The sequence below is a fragment of the Manis pentadactyla genome, chromosome 12, assembly GCF_030020395.1.
Source record: "Manis pentadactyla isolate mManPen7 chromosome 12, mManPen7.hap1, whole genome shotgun sequence".
NCBI lineage: Eukaryota > Metazoa > Chordata > Mammalia > Pholidota > Manidae > Manis > Manis pentadactyla.
In genome coordinates this window covers 78,652,042-78,664,669 of record NC_080030.1, presented here as the reverse complement: position 1 = coordinate 78,664,669, position 12,628 = coordinate 78,652,042, and the positions used below count along the sequence as shown (strand labels likewise).

Below are 12,628 nucleotides of genomic sequence, written 5' to 3'. Positions count from 1 at the left end.
GCCCTACTCATGCCACCATCTTGGCTCTTCCTCTTCCTTTGAATTTTAAGGACAGCTTTTGGTGGTAGGTTCACAGGCAACTCTGAAGTTATAGTCCACACATCAACCCTACAGATTTTATAGAATGAGCATGCAAAGGCTTCTGAATCATAGCACTCCATAGCCCCCTATGTTAATAAAAAAGGAACTAGAGCATAAAGAAGCCGTAGGATTTGTTTATTGCTACAAGGCTCAAACCTGTTATTGGACTCCACATTTAATGCTCTTTCCACTCCACAAGTCTGGAATTAATTAATTAACTAATTAATCATTTAATGACTATAACAAATGATTAATCAAATGCTACCAATGCATCCAATTTCTACCCTCAAAAACTTAGTAAAAAGGATACAAAAAGACCAGTAGTTGGATTTAGAGTTAGCACTGTAGACCTGGTGCCCAGTAGCATGGTCCTATTTTATTTCTTTCATAATCTTATTTCTAGCTTTAGATTAAGTCTTCTCATGGCTCTGGATGTCAGGATCCTCATCTTTAAAACTTGGGAGAAGAGGGACAGCCATACTAGGATGAGAATGAGAACTGCAAAATTCCTGCCTACAAAGCTTGTACAATTTACAATTATTTTCATCAGAAGAACAACTTCCATTTTCAACTTCTATTCAGAGGGTGGTGACAAGACTCACTCAAATCTGGGCCATCCACCTGCATTTTCCTGGCATGGGGTGGGAAGTAGGGGTCAAATGGGGCAAGAAATGGCTGACTCTCATCACTACAAGAGATATCCTTTTAAGGGTAAATTAAAAGTGTCATTGTTTATTGGTTAAAAAAGAAAGTATTACTCAAACAAATATAACTGAGTGCCTACCACACACCAGATATGATGACTGGGAAGAGTGGATAGAGAAATGACTTAGATGCTACTTCTGTTGAGAAGCTCATAGTTTAATAGAGATTTTAAAAACTAATGTGTGATTTTGAACAAGTTGCTTAACTTCCATGTCTCACTTTCTTTTTCTTTAAGAAGGATGAAAATGGCTTCTCATAGGATTTTTTTTTTTGAGGCTTAAATGCATCATTGTATGTAAGTTGCTTACAACAGGTGCCTGGCACACAGTAAGCACATAAATGACAAATGTCATCATCATCATGAATATTATTTAAAGACATTAACAATGTGGTTAGCTTTACAGATGATATAGTAGATTGGGGAGTGGCAAGTCTAGCATATAGAATTTAAATTGTGAGTTGGGAGAAGGACATTGGGAAAGAGCCAGGCAGGGGCCGGAGCAGGCTAAGAAATGTGGACTCTGTGTGAACACAAATGCACTTGAGCTGTTTTACATGGTACAGTAAGATGTTCATATTTTATGCTTTAGACCACTCTTTCTCAAACTTGTATGTAGTGTGAATTCCTGTGAAAGGAAAAAAACATTTTCATTGCCTATCTCTTTTGTGTTCATTTATCTTATATTTAAATCTTTAAATATTTCCAACATAAAACTAGTTGGAAACTCCCTATGTCCATGACTTTTATACACCTTGAAAACCAAAATAAATTTTCCGAATTCAAATTAACTGTGTTAATTCAAGACAATGGATTGTTGTGTTGTGATTGAATGGCCAATTGCAACATGATATGTTAGAGGATTGCCTGAATTCAGTGCACACATCCTGTCATGTGTTGTGTGAAGGATCAGCTTGCTTTTACGTGAATCCCATCAGCCTCCAAATTGTCTGTAATGTGTGTCGTTATTTTCTCCTCAACTCTGAGGCAGATCTCCTTTTATTATAAAGTGGTACTAGAGAAATTCCAGAACATCTGTCAATCTGTTAACTTTCTCAAGTTTGCCATTGAAATTAAACACAAAATCGAGAAGATACTGAGAACCCATAAAGCTCCATGAATGTTTCTGAGAACGTTTCCTCTAAGAATGTTTCCAGCGATTCTTAAGCCACAGTTTGAGAAACACTGTTTTATATTCTGTGGCACTGAAGGTTGAAGTAGAGCAGTAGGACACAAGGCAGGGAGAGGACTGGCATGAAAACCCACTGGGGAATCAAAATAAAGGTCCCAGGTCTTACCCCTAGAGGTTCTTCTTCAGTGGGGCATGGAAGGGATTTGGGGAGGGCTCAGGAATCCGGTGGTCTCCAGGACACACATATACATAGTCAGATTTGAAATCCACTTTGATTAGATGACCCCTAAGTACAGAAACTAGAGTGCTCTTAGGTTGGACTAATTTTTATTTTTGTTTGAAATAGATTCCCAAACAAATCAGCCTCATATTTTGAAAAGATATTGTGAAGAGATCCAAGTTCACAAATACATTGAAAACATAGATTAGAGGACACTTAACTGGGAAAACTTAAATAACTTGGCTGTTAAAACTCACAACAGAAACTCCCTCAGTCCTACGGTGAAACATAAATCCAAAGCAGCTTAGGTCACCTCCTTTTGGATGATCCAGCTCTCTCTCTCCAAGGGAAAGAAATCACTCCTTCTGCTACATTCTGGAAGAGCCTTGGCTTGTCTTTTTATTTAGCATTTCCTGTTTTTTCTGGCTTTTAATAAATGTTTTTCAGTTTCTCTCTTCTTCTAGCCTCTACTTTTAGTGAGGACAAAGACCATATCTTAGATGTCCTGCATCCCTATTCCCTCCACTGATCTGCTTGTGTGGTCCTTTCCATTTTGAGGTAAAGGCCCTTGGGTTGCAGGGTCAATTTCTAATGTAAAAGACCTCAGTCCATTCCCTTTAAAAGATCAGAGTGTGAGGAAGGGTGGACAGGAGAGAGAAGGATATGGAGCAGAGAAAGTTGCTCAGAGGCATTTCCCTCAGTGCAGACTGAGGGGCCTGAAAAGGGACACTTAGTTCCAGCACCTTTGTAGATACAGCCTCCTGTCAAAGGGAATCTAGTAATGGATTAAAATTTTTTCTCTATCAGAGACTCATTTAATTCAATAATTGCTAAAGTTTAAAGTAGAAGAAGCTTAGGAAGACATTTGGGAAAAGCAATATGGGAACAGGGAAATAATCAAGAATTTTAAGCTAAACTGCAAATCCTGGTCCTCCCATTTAGCAGTGACGTGACTTCAGACAAATCGCATGACCTCCCTTAGCCTCAGTTTCCTCATTTGCAAAATGATAAAATGTGACCTCCTCTCAGAGTGGTTATGAGGTTGAGAGATAGGGATGTAAGCAAGGAGGACACAGGGAACAATAGAAAAGAGCTCTATTTAGTTCAAAACCACAATTCCTAAGGAAACTGAGATTTGGGGAAATGAGCCAGCATGTCCCAGGCACACATTATGCCCATGGAGGAAACTGCACAATGACTCACACTGTCAACAGGGAATGTTTATTGAACATTTCTTAAGTGCAGGTGCCATACTATACATTCCATAGCAGCACCTCACAGTAGTCCTGTGAGGTGGATATTTTCATTTTCTCCACTGGACATGTGAAAATTGGCACTCAGAGGTCAAATAACTTGCACAGCAGGCTCAAAAAGGACTAGTGCTGAGATAGGAACTCAGCCAGGCCTCAATACTACTTTCACCTCCCAATCTGTTGCTTTCTCCTTGATACTTGCCATTCTGCATTCAGGATTAGCACCAGATCTGGCCAAGCCTTCCTGAACAATGGCAGGGCCCAGGAGCCTCCAAGTTGGGCTAGATTTATCATCTACAATCCCATGTCTGAGGTGGGCAGGCTGCCCTGTGCCAGGGCCCCCGCTGTCACTGACAGAACCCTTATCTGCCCTCCTGTGTGATTCTGTAGGACTGAATCCCCAGGGACAGAGATTACCTCACTTCTGGGAGGCCCTGCTTTTGGTCAGCAGGGCTCTACGTAGAGCCACTAATTTTCCACCCAGGAGCTCTGAATGCCCATGAACTGGTGATACTGCTCAAGCCTTATCAAACTAAATGGGGTTTAACCTCAAACACTAAGGAGAAAAACCTCCAACCCTGGCTGATTAATAATCCCTTTAGGCCCCCAATGAGCCAGAAAATCAATAAATTAGGTTCCTTATTCCTGGGTCCCCAAATAAAGAAACACAGAATGTGTGTGTCACAAATGTTAATTAACCCTAGTAATCTGATCATCTCATCTGTCCCTCCTAAAAGAGGAAATTCATATTGCCTTCAGCTTTCATGATCCCTCTTCCCTTATAGGAAAAAAGGGAAAAATCCCACAACTCCTTAGTAAAAGAATAAGCCACATTTTGTACATTTAATAATCATAACAGCAATGCTCTCAAAGTATAGAGATTTTCTCTGTACCATAGACACTACGACTTTTTAGAGTCCCAGAGCTACTCTTTGAGAAATGAAGGTTGTTTTCTTTGGAAATGAGATGGCTTATGATATAAGGTTTGCCTGTTGAGCCCCATGCTGAGTTGGCGAGCCACACTCTGAGCAGTGCGGAGTATACTCTTGAACGTGAGCAGGCCACAAGTGTTGGACCAGAAGTTTGATGGAGTTCCCCTGGACCTTTCCTCCCTGTCTTTATTCTGCTGCCTAAACACAATGATGAGGTGAGGCCAGTGTTAATGACACTTATGTTAAAAATAAGACGACCTTTCTGTGAGACTCTTGGCAAAAGCTATTTTGTCTTACAAAACTGTGAGCAGCTGACAGGTGGGGAGAATGGGAAATGTCTTGCCAGAAAATCATTCAGTGGGAAGGTTTGCATCCTCAGTTGCCAAAGCCTTTCTTATTTGAGTAAAGCCCAGAACAACTTAAAATAGAGTGTTGGGTGTAAATGCCAGGCAGGAATTTAGAGAATCCAAACTCTCATGGAATTTGTTTACTTTTCAGGGGAGGGGATTGTGTAAAGAATAGACTAAATAATAGGTTCATCTTTTTCTCAGTGTGTTGCTCTGTTGACTGATATAGAATTCACTTTTAAAAAAATTTTTTAACTAAGGAAGCCTCACTCTTTATATTAATTACACCACTGGTTCTTGAGATGGAGAGAGAGAGGAGTGTTACCAAAACTATCTAGAGAATCTTTTCAAAATGCACATATTCATTTTCCCTTTTCCCTGTCCATTTATCCTGACATGTGGCCCTTAGGGAGCATATTGTGATTGCTGTATCTGGGGCATGGGATTTGGGAAAGCTCCCCAAGGGTTCTGAAATGTGCAACTCCCCGACACTCTCTTCTTGAGACCTACTGAATGGGAACATAGTGAAAGCAAGAAACAGAAAGTCTCCTTTGACCTACACAGAAAACAGTGTATTTTATTAGCCTACCTTTCACAGTTAGGTCCAGCATAGTTTTCTTTACAAACACAGCGAACAGCTCCATTTTTCCTATAGCAGGATTCTGCAAAACTAAAATTATAAGAGAATATTAGAAGTTAATTTCATACATTACTGAAGAGACTGTCTTGACTTTTGATTAGATCATCTCTACCTTGGTCCTAAGTCAAGTTCTAATAGGTGCTTGCTTTATTTAAATTAAATCTTCCTTTCAGGAAAGTTTAGACCAGCCTGCTCAGACAGAAAATGCCAGTCCACTGGTAGGACTATTTCCCAGGTCCACCTTACTTATTTTTCCATAGAGATATTTCATTATTTTTACTTGAAGCAGTGAAAATTTACAGAACATCAAAGGTATACACACACGCACACACATATATATTATATGTAAGTCTAAAACACATATTTCAAAGACAGACATAATCAAATTTTGCCTGTGATTTTAGATTTATAGGAGAATTTCCTCTTTTTCCTCCTACTTTCTGCATACACATTTGAAAGTTTCCCTTTTCTTTCTGTAGTAGATTCCTTCCACTTTTCAAGGTCATGAATCCATTCTAAACTATATAATCTCCACTAAACCTTAATTTCTTTCTTATGTACATTAAAGATTGAGAATAAACAGTGGAGGGACTGAATCAGTTGAACAAAGTCACAAAGCAAATACTCAGGTAAGAAATAGAACCCACAGCAAAATGATTCTAGTCTATGGGTCCCTCTCATGGCTATTATTTTTTAAATAATAGAAATTAGGACACAGGATAGAAAAGTAATAAAATATTGTTTCAGATAATAACTACCTTAATTACTAAGGCAGAGGAAACACAATATTACCCTCCACACATTTGGAAAATTCTACACTGACACATGAATCCATCCATATGAAAGGAGTGTGAAAAAATATTAAAGACTTTCAAATTAGTTTTGGCTAAGATACTGTACAATCAATGGAGTGTGACCTGCAGTTCTCACATTCCTGCCTGTATCAACAATTTTACCCTAACAGGCACTGTAGGAAAGCAAATGGGTGTGTTTGCTTTGTTTGAAGATGTTTATAAAATCAGTCAGAAAACAATGTGGGCTTCTCAGTGAAAGGCAGTCCTCACAATTTATTGTCTCTAACAGTTTGGCTAAAATCAGTCCAATGAAATTACATTTCTTTGGTCTTAACTCTTTATTTTCCCAGTTCTTATTCTTTAGCCTACTTTAAAAAAAACCTGTAAATTAAGAGTCCCGAAGATGAACAAACCCTCATGTCCATTTCTTTGAAGACGCTCCCCCTGGAGCCTGCCCACGGCTTCAAGGCCTAAAACATCTGCCGGTTCATCTGGAATTGTCTGCCTTGAGCTAATGTCCTGCTGTTTCAAACAGATGATATTTTCTAATTGGAGGGATTACCATAACTACTAGTAGACATAGAGGATGTCTGGCCAACTCCAAAATAAATAAATGAACTCTGTGCAAATGGACCCAGGGAATGAGTGTGGCCATTGGTCTCAGTGGAGGGGGACTTAGAGGCAGTAGCAGCCATTGAGGGTCCTTTTTTGCTTCTTACCAGCATTAATTGTATTTGTCTTAGGGTAAAGCCTATTTTGGGTTAGGGAAATGAAAACACTGTGCCTTTCTCAGCCCACATGAACAACCACAGCTCCCTCTCCCAGCGGAAGGGAAGCTTTTGCTCTTCTAAACCCTCATGGAACCTGAAGAAAAACAGACTCAGCACTGTTTGTTTGCTTACCTCCCTCAGGCATTATTTTCTTGCTTTCTCATGTGGCTATTGTAACTGGAAATCCAAATCCTGGTCTATAGGCTTAAGTAGAAGATCTTTCAAAGTGTAATTTGGATTTCATATTAGGTGCCTTTCTGAGCTCAAATAAAAATCCTGAACCTCTAATTTTTATAGAAAGTGGCAGTATGAATTTAAAAAACTGGTAAAGACAATGGGCATTTGAGTTTTGATAAGATATTTGATTAGTATTTGAAATTAACTAAGTCAATAATAAGGCCATACTAAAAGGCTAGAACTTTATAGGATCCAGACAAATTTGTACTGTTCTGTGACAATAGTCTCTTTCCCAACCCCCTTTTTGTAGCCAATACTCCCCCCAGGGTATTAAGGAAGTAGAACTATGGTCATTACAGAGAAAGCAAAAACTATTGTCTCGCACCCTTCCTAACTCCTCCACACTCCCATATGATCTTATCGGTGGTATATTTTTGCTTTAGTGTTAGTTTTCAACCTCAAGTCTATACTTCAGTTTTCATATCTGTGAATATGTACCTAACTGCAGAGCACATTCCCTAAGACCTTCAATTGCTCTTTTGAACCTGGACCTGCTCACCCACAGAGTAAGAACATGGGTGGAGATAGTATTTCTTGGTGCCTATGGCAACTGATCCCTCTTTTAACACAGAATGTTCATTACCCAATTGGCAAGTTTCTGCTCAATTATTTGAAAAAGTTAACACCTTCAGAAGAGCTTCCTGATCAATCAAAATACTGGATAATCTGGCTCAAAAGGTATGAGGTCATTTGCTTTAGGAGACTCAAAATGCTGCTGTACTTTGACCATTTTGATGGAGATAGGACTTTTTGACTATTTTATTCACTGCTGTGATCAGAGACTAGTATATGCCGGCACATAAAAAGAGCTTGATAAATATTTGTTGGTTTTATTTTCAGTCTATAGAATGATCTTCCAAAAGTCTCATATCTCAAAACATAATTTAGGTAAGAAAGTCTTGTCATATGAATGGAGCAAAAAGTGTAAAACGCGGACAATACAATTTAGAAAGAAACATTAGGGATTGCCTTTCTAATTCATCTGTTAGTTTCTAAGGCAGCTGCAGTTCAAAGCTTATAAACCTGTTTTAAACCAATGATGCTACATAACATCGTTGTGTATATCAGAGAATAAATGATACCTATTATTAGAAAGTTGGAGGTAAATATATTTAACAAAAGAACTCTATCACGGCCAGAGAGAGTCATGCAGCACACCTCATCAGATATGGTTAAACTAATGTTCGAGAGCAGAATATTAATTAATAATTAAAGAATATACTTCTATGAGACCAAGGGAGCCCATAAATCAGGACAAACTTGAGTGAAAAATAACAGAACATTCAATGTTTGAGTTTTCAATGCTCACTTTTGGCACCACCAATTTTCACACATTATTGGACATGAAAAATCACAAAACAAGGGTTGAGGCAATTTAATGGTTCCTAAAGAAAGATGAGGCTGTAAAACATCTCACTTCTTCACTGACTGTCCAACTCATCAGAGATTTGAACAAATCACAAGCTCTTAGATGAAATGTTGATGGTTATTGGTGCTCAATTAAGAAAAAAAATTCAGGGGAGATTTGGTTGTCACCTTTTCTCTTCTCTTTGCAGTAAAAGAAAGTGTGGTGTGGTGTGTGTGTGTATGTGTGTGTGTGTGTGTGTGTGTGTGTGGCGGGGGAGCAGACAGGTCTTTTTGAAGTTATTTTATATACATTATTTAATTTAGTCTTTACAATATCTGTCAACAAAATATTATATCCAAACACTTAAAATAGTGTCTGACACAGAGTAAACAAAATATAAGTACTAGAAAAATAGAAATATGCATTCAATAAAGCCAACATCTACTGTACACCTTTCTATGTATAGGGCATCAACCCAATGTTCCACACATGGCATCCCAATCGAACCCTATGGTGCAGATCCTTATACTAACTCAAGAAAAAACTGAGATCTAGAGAAGGTACAGGAATCAATGAATAAGTCCAAGATCTGAATCTAGAATCCTTGACCCCAAATTCCACGAAAAGCGAGATGTAGAGAGAAAACACCTTGTCTGAGATCACACAACTATTATGTTCCAAAGCAGGAATATGAAGTTAGGTTCATTTCTCTTTCCACTTGTAGTTTAATAACAAGTATATACAGTTGATCCCTTGAACAACACAAGTTGTGGGTCCACTTACATGAAGATTCTTTTCAATAAGTACTGTGTGTAGTACTACTGTAAATGTACTTTCTGTTCCTTTTAATTTTCTTAATAATACTTTTCTAGTTTTATTGTAAGAATACAGTATATAATACATATAGCACACAAAATATGTGTTAATCAACTGTTTATATTGTTGGTAAGGCTTATGATCAACAGTAGGCCATTAATAGTTAGGTTTTGGGGGACTTGAAAGTTATACACAGATTTTTTACTTCATGGTAGGGGATGTGGCGGTGGCGGTTGTGTCAGTTTTCTTGGGAATCTGTGAGTTGAATAGCCTAAAGTATGTATTGTGTTATCTGTGTTCTAATTCTGACTGAAAAGTCTAGTTGGCTGCCACAGGTAGGGAAATGCCCTCTGTGAGGGTCAGAAGAAATACTGCTATTGAAAATACTGGATTATAATGAGTCTGTTGGCATTACCAACAATGAAAAAAAAAAAAGGAGGATCTCTCTAGGTCAAGGGGTAGCCAAGAAAAGATGAGACTAGCCTTGCTTATAAAATTTGGGAGACTTCATTGACCTTATGATGCACCCTAATATTTAGGGAACAGAGTCATCGCCTACTACAAGAGTTCCCTAAAAGTGTATTTAGGCTAGAGACCTTTCCTATATCTTTCCCAGTTTCATCTCAACTAAGGTACTCAGTTTTGACTGTAGAAAAACCTTAGAACTCTGGAATAAATAAAGAGATAAGCAGTAGAAGAGACCATCTTCCTTTGGGACTTACTTGGCTAGGTGGGGCAGGGGACAGGGGCATGGCTGGCAGAACCGGGGTGCTCCCCTGATGGAATCTCCAATATAACCATCTAGACATTTCTCACAGTGCTCTCCTGTTGTATTCTTCTTGCAGTGCTATGAGACAAAAGATAGGAAAATTGACAAGGACATAAAAGAAATTTTATACACAGAAAATATGAGAAAAGAGCTATACTTCAAGCAAAGAGGTTTTAAGCCTGGCAGAACAGGTGGTATGGCCAGTACTGGTCAGCATGAAGGAGCCGTGCTGGCCCCAGTCAACGTTAGAAAATATGCACAATGGAGGATGACCTCATCCTGGACTCCAGTGTGTATGCTAGAGCTTAGGGTTGCTTTTCATAGTTTCTATGAAGAGAGGATTATTCATCAGTTATTCATTTCAGTTCAGAATGATAATCAAAATGACCAAACTATGGATGTTCTAGAAGCATCAGTGTATGGACTTGGAATGAATATGAAATGAAAAATAAAATCCCTCTGGTGCTTACCCATGACAATGAAAACAATTTAAGGGTTTATGGACTTGGAAGAACAAAATGTGTCAGATTGAAGAATAAATGGAGTAGGAGGTAGATAACTAATATTCTACAAATGAACTGATATCTTGAATAGTGACATACAAGAAATAGTAAGCAGGATTACTTTTAGTGACATATAATAGTGACATACAAGAAATAGTAAGCAGTATGATTTTTTTCATTTGTGGTAAGTATAACTGGACGAAAAGCACAGAACAGGCTGACTCTTCTGCCTGTAATGCCTGGTGACCTTTTAAGGTCTGTACCAGGCTTTGAAACCTCCAGGAATTTCTCCCTGATGCTCCCTTCCTTCCACTACCCACATTAGCGTTTGCTCCCAGCTTCCCAGCTCCTCTCCTACATTGTGCCTTCAGCATCTGTATGCCATCAAGTTGACTACAGCATGTGCTCAGCAGTGATGAGCTGGGTGTTAGTTTCTTCCTGGTACTCTATGAGAGCCAATGATACTAGTATTCTGATAGTTTTCTGCAACTGTCCTGGACTGGGGTACATGAGAATGGATTAGTGCTATGATATTTTCAACTTTACATTCACTGGTGGGATAACAATTGAATAGGGTTTTCAGTGAAAAATTCTTCTCTTAGAATTAGCATGCCACTGAAGAGGCACCCTCCTGTTTGATAAATCCCCATAGTAACATCCATACACAAGAGGTCCAACACACACAGATTTTTCAAACAGGGCTCTAAGATGGAACCTAGAGAAATGTAAGATGGAGCAGTAGTAATATGAACTCTGAGCTCTTTATTTTTGTGTTCTATATTGAGGTTCAAAATAAAGTAATAGTGACATCTTGTTCTAAATATTTTACATGGATTAACTAACTTAATTATCATAATAATTCTAAGGTAACTTACTTTCCTGCCCCCATTTTACATATGAAAAGAAGGCAGCACAGAGAGGTTAAGTAAATTACCCAAAGTCACACATTTCTGTGTGTCAAAAGTGCAGTGCAAACTGAGGTACTCTGGCTCCAGAGGCTAGGCTGTTAATCCCATATTATACTGCTTCTCCAATGTGTTAGAGAAAAGGCCTTTCCAAAGGAGTCATACGATGACTGCATTAGAAGGGGTCAGACTATTCTACTAAGAGTTGGAGCTTCAAATGAAGTATAATATATACTAGTCAAAAGGAAGGAGTCCTAATGTGGGTAACAAGCTATCATGGTTGAGCACACTTTGGGCATTTGAGCAACTATTATGTATGGACAATCTTTGGTCCCTGACTGGAATTATGCAAGCAGAATAGAATTTAGAGGCTAGTTCAGACTTCTTGCAGATCAATGAGAAACTGAAAAATAAAGTATGATGGACAGACAACAGGGTGTTAACATATTGCTCTCATGGTTCTTAATATTGAGTCTAGTGTTAAGTCAGCTTTCACTAAATATTTGTTGGAAAAAAATGAAGGAAAGCGTAGGAAAGGGTGAAACAGTGAATTAGTGTCTGGAGCAAATAAAGGAAATTAACATGCACCCAAAGCCAGCTCCAAACTGGTGGTGATCTCCTCCCAGGAAAAACCAGTGAACCTTGCCCAACTACCAGGGATCTAAGCCATAAGCAATCTGGCAAGGCTGTTCGGATACTGGGGTCAAATTTGTCTACATCCTTATTGAACAGATGAGAGCCATCTGTGCAGAAAAAACAGGCCTGTTGTAAAATGTTAGGCTATTCTTTGTGCTTGAAGTGTCTATTGGGATGCAAAAATGAGCTAATGCCAATTCTGTCCCCAGTTCTATCAACAGACACTCTGGATTGTTTGTCAGGGCTCTCATTCTGCCATGGCAGCCACAGAGCAGCAACTACCTCGCAGGCAAAGCCCCAACCTCTACATGCTCAGAGTGCAAATACTGACTTTCCTCACGTGCCTTCTTTAACAGGGTTTGTTATGAAATTTCCTAAAAGGCACTGATGCATATCTGGGAGGTTAGCAGAGATTGTGCTGGAGGTAGGGAAAAAGGTCCTTAGCTCTTCTGATTTCTAGTTGGTCAACTTTGAACAAGTCACTTGACCTTTCTGGGTCTCTATTTCCTACTGTGAAATGACAGTATAGATATGGCCTATAA

At 38.8% G+C, this 12,628-nt stretch overlaps 1 protein-coding gene across 3 annotated transcripts in view; it reads right to left on the bottom strand.

Moving 5' to 3' along the window:
* LAMA4 (laminin subunit alpha 4) overlaps positions 1 to 12,628 on the bottom strand; it is a 193,888-nt gene that overhangs the window by 125,668 nt on the left and 55,592 nt on the right. For all 3 annotated transcript variants that reach the window (XM_036893544.2, XM_036893545.2, XM_036893547.2), the window contains 2 exons: positions 9,996 to 10,120; positions 5,258 to 5,338 (listed from right to left, as the gene is read on the bottom strand). In XM_036893544.2, coding sequence (XP_036749439.2) covers positions 5,258 to 5,338; positions 9,996 to 10,120 — 206 coding nt within the window. The remainder of the gene's footprint in view (positions 1 to 5,257; positions 5,339 to 9,995; positions 10,121 to 12,628) is intronic.